Genomic DNA, 18,237 nt, shown 5'->3' on the forward strand with positions numbered 1-18,237 from the left:
TTGGAAAGTGTTGTTCCTTTTGGCCATCTCTTCTGCTAGAAGAGTTTCTGAGCTATCTGCTCTTTCTTGTGAATCTCCTTTTCTGATTTTTCAGTAGGATAAGGCGGTTTTGTGGACTTCATTTACATTTTTTCCTGAAGTTGTGAATTTTAACAACATTAGTAGAGAAATTGTTGTCCCTTCCTTGTGTCCTAATCCTAAGAATTCTTTGGAAAGATCCTTACATTCTTTGGATGTGGTGAGAGCTTTGAAATATTATTTTGAAGCTACTAAAGATTTCAGGATGACTTCTAGTCTATTTGTTATCTTTTCTGGTCCTAGGAAGGTCAGAAGGCTTCTGCTATTTCCTTGGCTTCTTGGTTAAAACTTTTGATTCTTCAAGCTTATTGGAGTCGGGTCAGGCCCCGCCTCAGAGAATTACAGCTCATTCTACTAGATCAGTCTCCACTTCGTGGGCTTTTAAGAATGAAGCTTCAGTTGATCAAATTTACAAGCGGCAACTTGGTCTTCTTTACATTCATTTACTAAATTCTACCGTTTTGTTGTATTTGCTTCTTCAGAAGCAGTTTTTGGTAGAATAGTTCTTCAGGCAGCTGTTTCAGTTTGATTCATCTGCTGATGTTTTAAGTTTTTCTTGTCATTTGAAGAATAAACTTATATTTTGGGTAGTGGATTATTTTTTCAGCGGAAAATGGCTGTTGTTTATTTTTATCCCTCCCTCTCTAGTGACTCTTGCGTGGAGTTCCACATCTTGGGTATTGATATCCCATACGTCACTAGCTTATGGACTCTTGCCAATTACATGAAAGGAAACATAATTTATGTAAGAATTTACAAGATAAATTCTTTTCTTTCATATTGGCAAGAGTCCATGAGGCCCACCGTTTTTATGGTGGTTATGATTTTTTTGTATAAAGCACAATTATTTCCAAATTCCTTTGTTGATGCTTTTTACTCTTTTATTTATCACCCCACTATTTGGCTATTCGTTAAACTGAATTGTGGGTGTGGTGAGGGGTGTATTTATGGGCATTTTGAGGTTTGGGAAACTTTGCCCCTCCTGGTAGGATTGTATATCCCATACGTCACTAGCTCATGGACTATCGCAAATATGAAAGAAATGAATTTATCTTGTAAATTCTTACATAAATTATGTTTTTCAACAAAGCACATCAAGAGAACTAAACAAATTAGATAATAGAAGTAAATTGGAAAGTTGTTTAAAATTGTATTCACTATCTGAATCATGAAAAAAATTATTTGGGTGTCATGTTCCTAACAAACTATGTTAGTTATGCACGTCGCAGCCTGCAGGTGCATAGGACGATGCATCTTGGATCGCCATTAAACTATGTTTTCGGTGACCCCCCATATTAAAGGCCGGGGATTCGTTGGTGGCATAATGGGTGGAACTCCCAGGCTTCATGGGAATGCCTGTGACATCGCCATGTTTGCATGTGGGGATGTCACAAAGGGACTGAGCCAGGAAGCTCAGGGTAGCTGCCAGGGAGCTGGATATTGGGAGTTTTTCAAACCTCTCAATCTCAGCTCCCATAGAAGCTACAAAGACCCCTAATTTGAAAGAGAACAGTCTGCTCAACCGTTAAATAAAGCTGATCATTTTAAAATAAAGAAAAAACAAAACACACAGGGATTATAGTTTATATGCCCAATGGAAAAAAAACTAGTATGTTTAGAGACCGCTAAAAAAGTTTTTTTCTATTAGACAAGTCCTCTTACAAAAAATATATGAATTTTGTCTTTATAGTCAGGTGATCACTATAGTAACAGTGAACAACTTGCAAAGAAAATGTGCTTTTATTTATGTACTTCACAATGGGACCCTCTAATCTCTATTATAACCCCTCAAAAGCCTGTAAGGGCCCTTATTACACATGTGGCTTCCCTTTATTTAGTAAGGTAATCACAGTAACAGCAGTGGTCATTGGGCTATTTTCAATTTTATTTACTAAAATCTATGCAAAAATTATACGTGTGTGTATATATATGTATATTTATGCGTATATATATATGTATGTGTGTGTGTGTGTGTATGTATGTGTGTATATATATATATATATATATATATATATATATATATATATTATTTTTATTTTTTTTTTTTTATTTTTTTTTTTTTTTTTTTTTTTTTTTAAATGTTTACAGTTTTTGTCACAACTATCTCTCATGCATTGAAATATAAATATTATAAGGGCATATTGTGAGTCTGCTGGGCCTGCTGAAAAATAACAATATATCATTGAAAATTTGATCATTTAAATGTAGGTAGCCAATAAAGCTCAAAATTGGCTCAGCACTTGGGTGTAAAAATGGCTTAGGAGCGAAACAATTAAAGTTGATAATAGATTATTTCTTTTTGGGTTCAAAACAGATAATTTTATTTGTATTATTAAATTTAGACATTTACTTTACCACTTTGTAGCATCTTAAAATAATTTTATTCCCTCAGGGTAGAGTTTGGTATAAGAAGTACAGAATATTGCTCAGCACTCCTCATACATTTTTTTTATTTGACTTTTTTGAGTAATTGTAAAGAGAATTCATACTCAAAAGTACAGTTATATATTTTTTTTTTGTAGAATGCTCTAAGGTGGCATACTGTATTTTATGTTAAAGAGAAGAATGGACCTTTAAAGATTTACTAAGTAGCTTATCTGTTTTTTAGATGTATGAGGTGTCTGTCGGTGGGAATTAGAGAGTATCATCATCTGATTTGTAAGGGTATATGATCTGAGCTTCCTTATGGAAATTATATTTTTGACTTTCAACAATATAAATGCTGCTTTCTAATATATGTTCACACATTGCTTTTTTAATATTTTTTGGAGAAATTGTCATAGGTGTTTTTTTTTTTGTTTTTTTTTATGTGTCTGCGAGATCAAAGAAACGACCATGGTTGTGATAGTGCTATCATGGTGGTTCATTGGATTAATGGTCCATAAGTCTATTACCCAAATAAAAATAATAAAAAACAAATAAATAGGTGAGCTAATTTCTGCTATCACCTTTTCACATTAGATGAACAATTGGATGACCGTATTAAAGTCAGGGTCACTAAGATACAACGAGGCAGCTCTGAGCAGGATGGGAGGAAGGTGAGCGAGATGAGCAGCGACAATCCACAGCTGAAGCAAATTCAGAATGTTGTTAAAGACTTGCTTGAAAAAGAAGGACTAAAAGCAGAAGGTATGCCCAGTGTACAGATGTCTACGGTTACTTTCCCTTTGTAGCAAAATAAGATTCCTCCTTATAAAACAACCATATTAAGTTGATTATGTCTAGAGCTGCTCTTCTTCTGAGGTTTCTGAATTCAGTGTAGCTTTTGCAATCATTTTGGAAATCCAGGTAATATTTTTTTTTTTTTTGGTCTTTGTTTTGGTGCTACCTCTAAATCATTCCCGCTTTACTGTTTTGTGTAGCAAATGATTGGCTTAATTCTGGTCTTCTATGGAAGCTTTATAACCAACTTCTATCAGGGTTTATTTTCTAGTGATCTCTGTGCATTTTCACGAATGGTGTGGCGATTTTTCTTTATAAATAAACTTTCTGCTCAGTTGTCTTGGGCTTTTAAAGGGCCATAATAATAAAAAATACATGTTCTAATTTGTTAAAGCTTCGGTCGGTGCTCTGCATGCTTTATCTAGGTTTTCTTCGCCCCTTTACAGGGCTAAACACACAGATTCGGGGCATCATTAGAGCTAAAATTGCATGCCAATTTTTTCCATTATTATGGCCTTTTAATTTTGCATGCTGTGTGATTGACCTAAAGTTTAACCCCTTAAAGAGACGGTATACACTCATTTTCATATAACTGCATGTAATAGACACTACTATAAAGAATAAGATGCACAGATACTGATATAAAAATCCAGTATAAAACTGTTTAAAAACTTACTTAGAAGCTCTCAGTTTAGCTGTGTTGAAAAGGTAGCCGGAAAGCCCACTGCAAGTGGGAAATAAGACACTCCCCTCCCTCCCCCTTCTTTTGCATATGAAAAGACCCTTTACACAAACAGGAGCAAGCTGGAATAGGTAGCTGACGGTATTCTCATAAAACTTTGGGGCTTGGTTAGGAGTCTGAAAATCAGAGCAATGTTATTTAAATTGTTTTTTAAAAATTGGCAAAACTATATATTTTAAAAAAACAAAAAAAAAAAAAAAAACTTTATGGGCTATATAGATCTACAAAATATGTATGTAAAGAAAAAATGAGTGTATAATGTCCCTTTAAGGACAAAGGTGTTTCCATGCTTAAATAACAAATGAGGCATTTTGCTCTGTTTGGTTTCATAATTATTCCCTGTTTTGTTAAAGGCACACATAGATTCATTTTTTTTTTAACAAAAATACAAACAGGCTTTTCTTCTGATACCTTATATGGGTGCATTTATAACCATTTCTACAAAAATAGTGTAGCTAATAGTGTGTCACAGTGATTAGATACACATTAACATTCAAACTTTGTCTGTTACTGCACTGTTACTGAATAGCCTCACATGCAGGCACCCAGCAAGAGCACAAGAATGCTGATCGCAGTTTGTATGTCATGTAACATAGGAACCACACTGACAGGCATGCGTTGACTGTGACACCCTGTGCCTGGAGTGACCACCATAGTGCTATTTATGCACTGCCTAACTCCTCCCTTACCCCAACCCTTGAAGCAGGAGCTATAACCAGAATGGCGCCTGTCATTAATTAAGTGTTTGATGGTTGCACCTTTTTTCTCTTGTTAAGTGTATCCAGTCCACGGATCATCCATTACTTGTGGGATATTCTCCTTCCCAACAGGAAGTTGCAAGAGGATCACCCACAGCAGAGCTGCTATATAGCTCCTCCCCTCACTGCCATATCCAGTCATTCTCTTGCAACTCTCAACAAAGATGGAGGTAGTAAGAGGAGAGTTGTGTATTATAGTTAGTTTTTTAACTTCAATCAAAAGTTTGTTATTTTTAAATGGTACCGGAGTGTACTATTTCTCCAACATTGGTGTGTCCGGTCCACGGCGTCATCCTTACTTGTGGGATATTCTCTTCCCCAACAGGAAATGGCAAAGAGTCCCAGCAAAGCTGGTCACATGATCCCTCCTAGGCTCCGCCCACCCCAGTCATTCTCTTTGCCGTTGCACAGGCAACATCTCCACGGAGATGGTTAAGAGTTTTTTGGTGTTTAAATGTAGTTTTATTCTTCTATCAAGTGTTTGTTATTTTAAAATAGTGCTGGTATGTACTATTTACTCTGAAACAGAAAAGGATGAAGATTTCTGTTTGTAAGAGGAAGATGATTTTAGCAGACAGTAACTGAAATCAATTGCTGTTTCCACACAGGACTGTTGAGATGAAGTAACTTCAGTTGGGGGAAACAGTTAGCAGTCTTTTCTGCTTAAGGTATGACTAGCCATATTTCTAACAAGACCATGTAATGCTGGAAGGCTGTCATTTCCCCTCATGGGGACCAGTAAGCCATTTTCTTAGTTAAACATAAAAGAATAAAGGGCTTCAAAAAGGGCTTAAAAACTGGTAGACATTTTTCTGGGCTAAAACAGTTGCTTTACTAGGCATATTATGCAGATTCTAACTAATTATTGGTATTATAATCTTGGGGAACGTTTAGAAAAACGGCAGGCACACCTTTTTCAGATGGGGGCCTTTCTAGTTATAGACAGAGCCTCATTCTGGGACTGTATAGGGGTTAAATGTAAAAACGGCTCCGGTTCCGTTAATTTAAGGGTTAAAGCTCTGAAATTTGGGTGAAATTTTGGTGAATTTTGAACAATTCCTTCATACTTTTTCACATATTCAGTAATAAAGTGTTTTCAGTTTGAAATTTAAAGTGACAGTAACGGTTTTATTTTAAAACATTTTTTGTGCTTTGTTGACAAGTTTAAGCCTGTTTAACATGTCTGTACCATCAGATAAGCTATGTTCTATATGTATGAAAGCCAATGTGTCTCCCCATTTAAATTTATGTGATAATTGTGCCATAGTGTCCAAACAAAGTAAGGACAGTAATGCAACAGATAATTATATTTCCCAAGATGATTCCTCAAATGAGGGGAGTAAACATGATACTACATCATCCCCTACTGTGTCTACACCAGTTATGCCCACACAGGAGGCCCCTAGTACATCTAGTGCGCCAATACTTATTACCATGCAACAATTAACGGCTGTAATGGATAACTCCATAGCAAATCTTTTATCCAAAATGCCTACTTATCAGAGAAAGCGCGATTGCTCTGTTTTAAACACTGAAGAGCAAGAGGACGCTGATGATAATTGTTCTGTCATACCCTCACACCAATCTCAAGGGGCCATGAGGGAGGTTTTGTCTGATGGAGAAATTTCAGATTCAGGAAAAATTTCTCATCAAGCTGAACCTGATGTTGTGACATTTAAATTTAAATTAGAACATCTCTGCGCACTGCTTAAGGAGGTGTTATCTACTCTGGATGATTGTGACAATTTGGTCATTCCAGAGAAATTATGTAAGATGGACAAGTTCCTAGAGGTTCCGGTGCCCCCCGGCGCTTTTCCTATACCCAAGCGGGTGGCGGACATAGTAAATAAAGAGTGGGAAAGGCCCGGCATACCTTTTGTTCCCCCCCCTATATTTAAGAAATTATTTCCTATAGTCGACCCCAGAAAGGACTTATGGCAGACAGTCCCCAAGGTCGAGGGGGCGGGTTCTACTCTAAACAAACGCACTACTATTCCTATCGAAGATAGTTGTGCTTTCAAAGATCCTATGGATAAGAAATTAGAGGGTTTGCTTAAAAAGATTTTTTTACAGCAAGGTTACCTTCTACAACCAATTTCATGCATTGTTCCTGTCACAACGGCAGCGTGTTTCTGGTTCGAGGAACTAGAAAAATCGCTCAGTAAAGAATCTTCGTATGAGGAGGTTATGGACAGAGTTCAAGCACTTAAATTGGCTAACTCTTTTGTTTTAGATGCCGCTTTGCAATTAGCTAGATTAGCGGCGAAAAATTCAGGGTTTGCTGTCGTGGCGTGCAGAGTGCTTTGGCTAAAGTCTTGGTCAGCGGATGTGTCTTCCAAGACAAAATTGCTTAACATTCCTTTCAAAGGTAAAACATTATTTGGACCTGATTTGAAAGAGATTATTTCAGACATCACTGGGGGAAAGGGCCACGCCCTCCCACAGGATAGGTCTTTTAAGGCTAATAATAAGCCTAATTTTCGTCCCTTTCGCAGAAACGGACCAGTCTCTAATTCTGTATCCTCTAAGCAAGAGGGTAATACTTCACAACCCAAACCAGCCTGGAAACCAATGCAAGGCTGGAACAAGGGTAAGCAGGCCAAGAAGCCTACCTCTGCTACCAAAACAGCATGAAGGGATAGCCCCCGATCCAGGACCGGATCTAGTGGGGGGCAGATTTTCTCTCTTTGCTCAGGCTTGGGCAAGAGATGTTCAGGATCCTTGGGCGCTAGAAATAGTTTCTCAAGGTTATCTCCTGGAATTCAAGGAACTACCCCCAAGGGGAAGGTTCCACAGGTCTCAATTATCTTCAAACCAAATAAAGAGACAGGCATTCTTACATTGTGTAGAAGACCTGTTAAAGATGGGAGTGATACATCCAGTTCCAATAAGAGAACAAGGAATGGGATTTTATTCCAATCTGTTCATAGTTCCCAAAAAAGAGGGAACATTCAGACCAATTTTGGATCTAAAGATCCTAAACAAATTTCTCAGGGTTCCATCGTTCAAAATGGAAACTATTCGAACGATCCTACCTACTATCCAGGAAAATCAATTTATGACTACCGTAGATTTAAAGGATGCGTACCTACATATTCCTATCCACAAGGAACATCATCAGTTCCTAAGGTTCGCTTTTCTGGACAAGCATTACCAGTTTGTGGCACTTCCATTTGGATTAGCCACTGCTCCAAGGATTTTCACAAAGGTACTAGGGTCCCTTCTAGCGGTTCTAAGACCAAGGGGCATTGCAGTAGTACCTTACTTGGACGACATCCTGATTCAAGCGTCGTCCCTGTCAAAAGCAAAGGCTCATACGGACATCGTCCTAGCCTTTCTCAGATCTCACGGATGGAAGGTGAACAAAGAAAAAAGTTCTCTGTCCCCGTCAACAAGAGTTCCCTTCTTGGGAACAATAATAGATTCCTTAGAAATGAGGATTTTTCTGACAGAGGTCAGAAAATCAAAACTTCTAAGCTCTTGTCAAGTACTTCATTCTGTTCCTCGTCCTTCCATAGCGCAGTGCATGGAAGTAATAGGATTGATGGTTGCAACAATGGACATAATTCCTTTTGCACAAATTCATCTAAGACCATTACAACTGTGCATGCTCAGACAGTGGAATGGGGATTATACAGACTTGTGTCCGACGATTCAAGTAGATCAAAAGACCAGAGATTCACTCCGTTGGTGGCTGACCCTGGACAATCTGTCACAGGGAATGAGCTTCCGCAGACCAGAGTGGGTCATTGTCACGACCGACGCCAGCCTAGTGGGCTGGGGAGCGGTCTGGGAATCCCTGAAAGCTCAGGGTCTATGGTCTCGGGAAGAGTCTCTTCTCCCGATAAACATTCTGGAACTGAGAGCGATATTCAATGCTCTCAGAGCTTGGCCTCCACTAGCAAAGGCCAAATTCATAAGGTTTCAGTCAGACAACATGACGACCGTTGCATATATCAATCATCAGGGGGGAACAAGGACTTCCCTGGCGATGAAAGAAGTGACCAAGATAATTCAATGGGCGGAGGATCACTCCTGCCACTTGTCTGCGATCCACATCCCAGGAGTGGAAAATTGGGAAGCGGATTTTCTGAGTCGTCAGACATTCCATCCGGGGGAGTGGGAACTCCATCCGGAAATCTTTGCCCAAATAACTCAATTATGGGGCATTCCAGACATCGATCTGATGGCGTCTCGTCAGAACTTCAAGGTTCCTTGCTACGGGTCCAGATCCAGGGATCCCAAGGCGACCCTAGTAGATGCACTAGTAGCACCTTGGACCTTCAACCTAGCTTATGTATTCCCACCGTTTCCTCTCATCCCCAGGCTGGTAGCCAGGATCAATCAGGAGAGGGCCTCGGTGATCTTGATAGCTCCTGCGTGGCCACGCAGGACTTGGTATGCAGACCTGGTCAATATGTCATCGGCTCCACCATGGAAGCTACCTTTGAGACAGGACCTTCTTGTTCAGGGTCCATTCGAACATCCGAATCTGGTTTCCCTCCAACTGACTGCTTGGAGATTGAACGCTTGATTTTATCAAAGCGTGGGTTTTCAGATTCTGTAATAGATACTCTGATTCAGGCTAGAAAGCCTGTAACTAGAAAAATTTACCATAAAATATGGAAAAAATATATCTGTTGGTGTGAATCTAAAGGATTCCCATGGAACAAGATAAAAATTCCTAAGATTCTATCCTTTCTACAAGAAGGTTTGGAGAAAGGATTATCTGCAAGTTCTCTGAAGGGACAGATCTCTGCTTTATCTGTTTTACTTCACAAAAGACTGGCAGCTGTGCCAGATGTTCAAGCATTTGTTCAGGCTCTGGTTAGGATCAAGCCTGTTTACAGACCTTTGACTCCTCCCTGGAGTCTAAATCTAGTTCTTTCAGTTCTTCAAGGGGTTCCGTTTGAACCCTTACATTCCGTAGATATTAAGTTATTATCTTGGAAAGTTTTGTTTTTGGTTGCAATTTCTTCTGCTAGAAGAGTTTCAGAGTTATCTGCTCTGCAGTGTTCTCCGCCCTATCTGGTGTTTCATGCAGATAAGGTGGTTTTGCGTACTAAGCCTGGTTTTCTTCCGAAAGTTGTTTCCAACAAAAATATTAACCAGGAGATAGTTGTACCTTCTTTGTGTCCGAATCCAGTTTCAAAGAAGGAACGTTTGTTACACAATTTGGACGTAGTCCGTGCTCTAAAATTCTATTTAGAGGCTACTAAAGATTTCAGACAAACATCTTCATTGTTTGTTGTTTATTCTGGTAAAAGGAGAGGTCAAAAAGCGACTTCTACCTCTCTTTCCTTTTGGCTTAAAAGCATTATCCGATTGGCTTATGAGACTGCCGGACGGCAGCCTCCTGAAAGAATCACAGCTCACTCCACTAGGGCTGTGGCTTCCACATGGGCCTTCAAGAACGAGGCTTCTGTTGACCAGATATGTAAGGCAGCGACTTGGTCTTCACTGCACACTTTTGCCAAATTTTACAAATTTGATACTTTTGCTTCTTCGGAGGCTATTTTTGGGAGAAAGGTTTTGCAAGCCGTGGTGCCTTCCATTTAGGTGACCTGATTTGCTCCCTCCCTTCATCTGTGTCCTAAAGCTTTGGTATTGGTTCCCACAAGTAAGGATGACGCCGTGGACCGGACACACCAATGTTGGAGAAAACAGAATTTATGCTTACCTGATAAATTACTTTCTCCAGCGGTGTGTCCGGTCCATGGCCCGCCCTGGTTTTTTAATCAGGTCTGATGAATTATTTTCTCTTACTACAGTCACCACGGTATCATATGGTTTCTCCTATATATATTTTCTCCTGTCCGTCGGTCGAATGACTGGGGTGGGCGGAGCCTAGGAGGGATCATGTGACCAGCTTTGCTGGGACTCTTTGCCATTTCCTGTTGGGGAAGAGAATATCCCACAAGTAAGGATGACGCCGTGGACCGGACACACCGTTGGAGAAAGTAATTTATCAGGTAAGCATAAATTCTGTTTTTATCTCAGGCAGCATTAGAAGAAGAATCTGCCTGTGGTTTCTATGATCTTAGCAGAAGTAACTAAGATCCACTGCCGTTCTCACATATTCTGAGGAGTGAGGTAACTTCAGAGGGGGAATGGCGTGCAGGTTATCCTGCAATAAGGTATGTGCAGTTAACATATTTCTAGGGATGGAATTTGCTAGAAAAATGCTGCTGATACCGGATTAATGTAAGTTAAGCCTAAATACAGTGATTTAATAGCGACTGGTATCAGGCTTATTACCAGAGATACATACTCTTATAAAAGTGCAATATAAAACGTTTGCTGGCATGTTTAATCGTTTTTATATATGCTTGGTGATAAAACTTATTGGGGCCTAGTTTTTTTCCACATGGCTGGCTTGATTTTTGCCTAGAAACAGTTTCCTGAGGCTTTCCACTGTTGTAATATGAGTGGGAGGGGCCTATTTTAGCGCTTTTCTGCACAGCTAAAATTACAGACAGAGACACTCAGCTTCCCTCTGCATGATACAGGACATCTCTGAAGGGCTCAAAAGGCTTCAAAAGTTGTGTTTGAGGAGGGTAACAACTGTGGCAGTTGTTGTGACTAGTTTTAAAAACTTTTTTTCATTTATTATTCTGTTTTTGGTATTAAGGGGTTAATCATCCATTTGCAAGTGGGTGCAATGCTCTGCTAACTTGTTACATACACTGTAAAAATTTCGTTAGTGTAACTGCCTTTTTTCACTGTTATTTCAAATTTTGACAAAATGTGTTTTTCTTAAAGGCACAGTAACGTTTTTTATATTGCTTGTTAACTTGTTTTAAAGTGTTTTCCAAGCTTGCTAGTCTCATTGCTAGTCTGTACAAACATGTCTGACACAGAGGAAACTACTTGTTCATTATGTTTAAAAGCCATGGTGGAGCCCCATAGGAGAATGTGTACTAAATGTATTGATTTCACCTTAAACAGTAAAGATCAGTCTTTATCTATAAAAGAATTGTCACCAGAGGGTTCTGTCGAGGGGGAAGTTATGCCGACTAACTCTCCCCACGTGTCGGACCCTTTGCCTCCCGCTCAAGGGACGCACGCTAATATGGCGCCAAGTACATCAGGGACGCCCATAGCGATTACTTTGCAGGACATGGCTGCGATCATGGATAATACCCTGTCAGCGGTATTAGCCAGATTGCCTGAATTAAGAGGCAAGCGCGATAGCTCTGGGGTTAGACGAGATACAGAGCGCGTAGATGCTGTAAGAGCCATGTCTGATACTGCGTCACAATATGCAGAACCTGAGGACGGAGAGCTTCAGTCTGTGGGTGACATCTCTGACTCGGGGAAACCTGATTCTGAGATTTCTAATTTTAAATTTAAGCTTGAGAACCTCCGTGTATTGCTTGGGGAGGTGTTAGCTGCTCTGAATGACTGTGACACAATTGCAGTGCCAGAGAAATTGTGTAGACTGGATAAATACTATGCAGTGCCGGTGTGTACTGATGTTTTTCCAATACCTAAAAGGTTTACAGAAATTATTAGTAAGGAGTGGGATAGACCCGGTGTGCCGTTTTCCCCCCCTCCTATATTTAGAAAAATGTTTCCCATAGACGCCACTACACGGGACTTATGGCAGACGGTCCCTAAGGTGGAGGGAGCAGTTAATATTTTAGCAAAGCGTACCACTATCCCGGTTGAGGACAGTTGTGCTTTTTCAGATCCAATGGATAAAAAATTAGAGGGTTACCTAAAGAAAATGTTTATTCAACAAGGTTTTATTTTACAGCCCCTTGCATGCATTGCGCCATTCACTTCTGCGGCGGCATTCTGGTTTGAGGCCCTGGAAGAGGCCATCCATACAGCTCCATTGACTGAAATCATTGACAAGCTTAGAACACTTAAGCTAGCTAACTCATTTGTTTCTGATGCCATTGTTCATTTGACTAAACTAACGGCTAAGAATTCCGGATTCGCCATCCAGGCGCGCAGGGCGCTATGGCTTAAATCCTGGTCAGCTGACGTGACTTCAAAGTCTAAATTACTCAACATTCCTTTCAAGGGGCAGACCTTATTCGGGCCTGGTTTGAAAGAAATTATTGCTGACATTACTGGAGGTAAGGGTCATACCCTTCCTCAAAACAGGGCCAAATCAAGGGCCAAACAGTCTAATTTTCGTGCCTTTCGAAATTTCAAGGCAGGTTCAGCATCAACTTCCTCCGCTTCAAAACAAGAGGGAACTTTTGCTCAATCCAAGCAGGCCTGGAAATCTAACCAGGCCTGGAACAAGGGCAAGCAGGCCAGAAAGCCTGCTGCTGCCTCCAAGACAGCATGAAGGAACGGCCCCCTATCCGGCAACGGATCTAGTAGGGGGCAGACTTTCTCTCTTCGCCCAGGCGTGGGCAAGAGATATTCAGGGTCCCTGGGCGTTGGAGATCATATCTCAGGGATATCTTCTGGACTTCAAAGCTTCTCCTCCACAGGGGAGATTTCACCTTTCAAGATTATCTGCAAACCAGATAAAGAAAGAGGCATTCCTACGCTGCGTGCAAGACCTCCTAGTAATGGGAGTGATCCATCCAGTTCCGCGGACGGAACAAGGACAGGGTTTTTATTCAAATCTGTTTGTGGTTCCCAAAAAAAGAGGGAACCTTCAGACCAATTTTGGATCTAAAGATCTTAAACAAATTCCTCAGAGTTCCATCATTCAAGATGGAAACCATTCGAACCATCTTACCCATGATCCAAGAGGGTCAGTACATGACCACAGTGGACTTAAAGGATGCCTACCATCACATTCCGATTCACAAGAATCATCATCGGTTCCTGAGATTTGCCTTTCTAGACAGGCATTACCAATTTGTAGCTCTTCCCTTCGGGTTGGCTACAGCCCCAAGAATTTTTACAAAGGTTCTGGGCTCTCTTCTGGCGGTTCTAAGACCGCGAGGCATAGCGGTGGCTCCTTATCTAGACGACATCCTGATACAGGCGTCAAGCTTTCAAATTGCCAAGTCTCATACAGAGATAGTTCTGGCATTTCTGAGGTCGCATGGGTGGAAAGTGAACGAAGAAAATAGTTCTCTATCTCCTCTCACAAGGGTTTCCTTCCTAGGGACTCTTATAGATTCTGTAGAAATGAAAATTTACCTGACGGAGTCCAGGTTATCAAAACTTCTAAATGCTTGCCGTGTTCTTCACTCCACTCCGAACCCTGCGGTGGCTCAGTGCATGGAGGTAATCAGCTTAATGGTAGCGGCAATGGACATAGTGCCATTTGCACGCCTGCATCTCAGACCGCTGCAATTATGCATGCTCAGTCAGTGGAGTGGGGATTACACAGATTTGTCCCCTCTACTAAATCTGGATCAGGAAACCAGAGATTCTCTTCTCTGGTGGTTATCTCGTTTCCACCTGTCCAAGGGTATGACCTTTCGCAGACCAGATTGGACGATTGTAACAACAGATGCCAGCCTTCTAGGTTGGGGTGCAGTCTGGAACTCCCTGAAGGCTCAATAAATATTCTGGAGCTAAGAGCAATATTCAATGCTCTTCTAGCTTGGCCTCAGTTAGCAACCCTGAGGTTCATCAGATTTCAGTCGGACAACATCACGACTGTGGCTTACATCAACCATCAAGGGGGAACCAGGAGTTCCCTAGCGATGTTAGAAGTCTCCAAGATAATTCGCTGGGCAGAGTCTCACTCTTGCCACCTATCAGCAATCCATATCCCAGGTGTAGAGAACTGGGAGTCAGACTTTTCATCCGGGGGAGTGGGAACTCCATCCGGAGGTGTTTGCTCAATTGGTTCATCGTTGGGGCAAACCAGAACTGGATCTCATGGCGTCTCGCCAGAACGCCAAGCTTCCTTGTTACGGATCCAGGTCCAGGGACCCAGAAGCGACGCTGATAGATGCTCTAGCAGCTCCTTGGTTCTTCAACCTGGCTTATGTGTTTCCACCGTTTCCTCTGCCCCCTCGACTAATTGCCAAAATCAGACAGGAGAGGGCATCGGTGATTCTGATAGCGCCTGTGTGGCCACGCAGGACCTGGTATGCAGACCTAGTGGACATGTCATCCTTTCCACCATGGACTCTGCCTCTGAGACAAGACCTTCTCATACAAGGTCCTTTCAATCATCCGAATCTAATTTCTCTGAGACTGACTGCATGGAGATTGAACGCTTGATTCTATCAAAGCGTGGCTTCTCCGAGTCAGTCATTGATACCTTAATACAGGCACGAAAGCCTGTCACCAGGAAAATCTATCACAAGATATGCAGTTAATATCTTCATTGGTGTGAATCCAAGAATTACTCATGGAGTAGGGTTAGGATTCCTAGGATATTGTCCTTCCTCCAAGAGGGTTTGGACAAAGGATTATCAGCTAGTTCTTTAAAGGGACAGATTTCTGCTCTGTCTATTCTTTTACACAAGCGTCTGGCAGAAGTCCCAGACGTTCAGGCATTTTGTCAGGCTTTATTTAGTATTAAGCCTGTGTTTAAACCTGTTGCTCCTCCATGGAGCTTAAACTTGGTTCTTAAAGTTCTTCAAGGGGTTCCGTTTGAACCCCTTCATTCTATTGATATCAAACTTCTATCATGGAAAGTTCTTTTTCTGATGGCTATTTCCTCGGCTCGAAGAGTCTCGGAGTTATCTGCCTTACATTGTGATTCTCCTTATCTGATCTTTCATTCAGATAAAGTAGTTCTGCGTACAAAACCTGGGTTTTTACCCAAGGTGGTTTCTAACAAGAATATCAATCAAGAGATTGTTGTTCCATCATTATGTCCTAATCCTTCTTCAAAGAAGGAACGTCTTTTGCATAATCTAGACGTAGTCCGTGCCTTGAAGTTTTACTTACAAGCTACTAAAGATTTTCGTCAAACATCTAACCTGTTTGTTGTTTACTCTGGACAGAGGAGAGGTCAAAAGGCCTCGGCAACCTCTCTTTCTTTTTGGCTTCGGAGTATAATCCGTTTAGCCTATGAGACTGCTGGACAGCAGCCCCCTGAAAGGATTACAGCTCATTCCACTAGAGCTGTGGCTTCCACCTGGGCCTTTAAAAATGAGGCTTCTGTTGAACAGATTTGCAAGGCTGCGACTTGGTCTTCGCTTCATACCTTTTCCAAATTTTACAAATTTGATACTTTTGCTTCTTCGGAGGCTGTTTTTGGGAGAAAGGTTCTACAGGCAGTGGTTCCTTCCGTTTAAGTTCCTGCCTTGTCCCTCCCATCATCCGTGTACTTTAGCTTTGGTATTGGTATCCCACAAGTAATGGATGATCCGTGGACTGGATACACTTAACAAGAGAAAACATAATTTATGCTTACCTGATAAATTTAATTTCTCTTGTAGTGTCTCCAGTCCACGGCCCGCCCTGTCCTTTTAAGGCAGGTCTAAATTTTAATTAAACTACAGTCACCACTTCACCCTATGGTTTCTCCTTTCTCGGCTTGTTTCGGTCGAATGACTGGATATGACAGTGAGGGGAGGAGGTATATAGCAGCTCTGCTGTGGGTGATCCTCTTGCAACTTCCTGTTGGGAAGGAGAATATCCCACAAGTAATGGATGATCCGTGGACTGGATACACTACAAGAGAAATAAATTTTATCAGGTAAGCATAAATTGTTTTTTTTTTTTTTTTTTTTGTAATATTGAGGTTAGATAAAGGCATCAACAATATGTCGTCAGATGTTTACAACGTTCTAATAAAAAAAAAACAAAAAAAAACATCAAGATTGCAAAAATAATATGCACCATTTAAATAGTTTCCCTATCAGAATGTAAACCTCCCAAAATATTAAAGGGGTCACCTATGGACCTCATATACACACATAAAATATATACAGAAATAATATTATGATAAAGAGGTATTATAAGATAAGGGAGACCACTTATGGATCTCATATAATAACCTCTTTTCTTCCCTATGACATGTAGAGTTCACGACGTCATTCCAATTACTAGTGGGATATTCAAATTCTGGCTAGCAGGAGGAGGCAAAGAGCACCCCAGCAAAGCTGTTGAGTGTAACTTCCCTTACCCATAATCCCAAGTCATTCTCTTTGCCTTTGTCAATCGAGGATGTGCGAAGTTGGTGTCTGAAGATTGATAATCCTTTAATGGGTACTTTTCCCTGCATGCAAGTATTGGTGTCTAGCTACGTCCTCGTCACTCTCTTTAGTAAGAGTAGTGGTGGATTTTAGCAGTTAGAAGGCAATGAGGTAGTCTTTGCTTTACATCTAACATATTGCTACCTCTTTTTAGAAAGCCAGGGTTGGTTACTCTGTTCTTTCTTTTACTACAGGTCCCTACCTAAGTAGCTGTTACCTGCACTGCAGCTGGATCCACAGGTAAGTGCATTTTCCTTCTAGGTACTGAAGTATAGCACTTTAGAGGTATATCCTCTAGTGGATCTATTTTGGGACATATATTATCTAATTTTTCTTTTAGATACATTCTTTTGGGCCGAGTTGCAGGCACATTGTATGCTTAACTCAGGCATGTGGAGAGACTAAGGGGTTAATAATAATAAGCAGTATGCTTAAATTTAACTTTATTTGGAAAAGTGTTTAAGAAGGGTTTGTCTCTATTGCGTTTATTGTTTACAACGTATGGCAGATTGATTTTGGAGTTCAGAGATTTATTGGGCTGTTGGGGCTAAGATTGTTTGACTATTGAGCCTCTTAAAACTCACGATTTTAAACTGACGATTGTGTTGCGCAGTTTCTTTTTCTTTCCTAAGATATGGTGAGTCCACAACGTCAATTACTAGTGGGAATATCACTCCTGGCCAGCAGGGGGAGGCAAAGAGAACCACAGCAAAGCTGTTAAGTGTCACTCCCCTACTCAAAAACCCCAGTCATTCTCTTTGCCTCTGTCAATGGAGGAGGTGAAGTTCTGGTGTCTGAAGAAAATTGGATTTCTTTTGCTACTAGCAAGTTTTCTGGGTCTAGCCGTGGTCCACGTTAATCCCTTCAGTAGGGTAGTGGTGGCTTTAAAGCAGTTAGTAACTCTTAAGATGGGCTTTGCTGCGTTTTCCTAACATTTTGCTTCCCTACTATAGAAAGCCAGCGTAGGTTTGCTCTGTTCTTTCTTTTTTCTACAGGTCTCTGTGAGGAGCAGCATCCTTTCATACCTTGTAAGCTGTCCTCCTGCTGGATGGCTAGATTGCAGGTAAGTGCCTTTTTGCCTTCTAAGTAGGAGACTAGCACTTTAAGACTGCAGCATTTTGTCAGGATTCCACTCCACATTTTCTTTCTCTGCTCTGAGATTCCTGTGCTGCTAGTCACTCCCCTATTTAAGTTTCCAGATCACCTAAAACAGGTGCTTAGTTATTGTGCATGTAACCTGTGACTACGCCTCACCTTTGTTTGGAAGGACTTTGGATTAAACTTGGATCATTCTTTTTATACTAAAAATTGGGATTCCTTCTCAATTCATACTACTTGCTCTAACATATTGGATATTGCTAACCAAACCTGCCGTATTTACAGAATATCTTCCACTACCAGCTGAACTCTGCAT

General features: G+C 40.8%; 1 protein-coding gene across 1 annotated transcript in view; it reads left to right on the top strand.

The window, feature by feature from the left end:
• OS9 (OS9 endoplasmic reticulum lectin) overlaps window positions 1-18,237 on the top strand; it is a gene marked incomplete in the record, with an annotated part of 610,958 nt that overhangs the window by 472,057 nt on the left and 120,664 nt on the right. Inside the window, 1 exon segment of the mRNA XM_053708203.1 lies at window positions 3,040-3,207. Within this exon segment, the coding sequence (XP_053564178.1) occupies window positions 3,040-3,207 (168 nt within the window).

Source organism: Bombina bombina, chromosome 3 (assembly GCF_027579735.1).
Source record: "Bombina bombina isolate aBomBom1 chromosome 3, aBomBom1.pri, whole genome shotgun sequence".
Taxonomy (NCBI): Eukaryota; Metazoa; Chordata; class Amphibia; order Anura; family Bombinatoridae; genus Bombina; species Bombina bombina.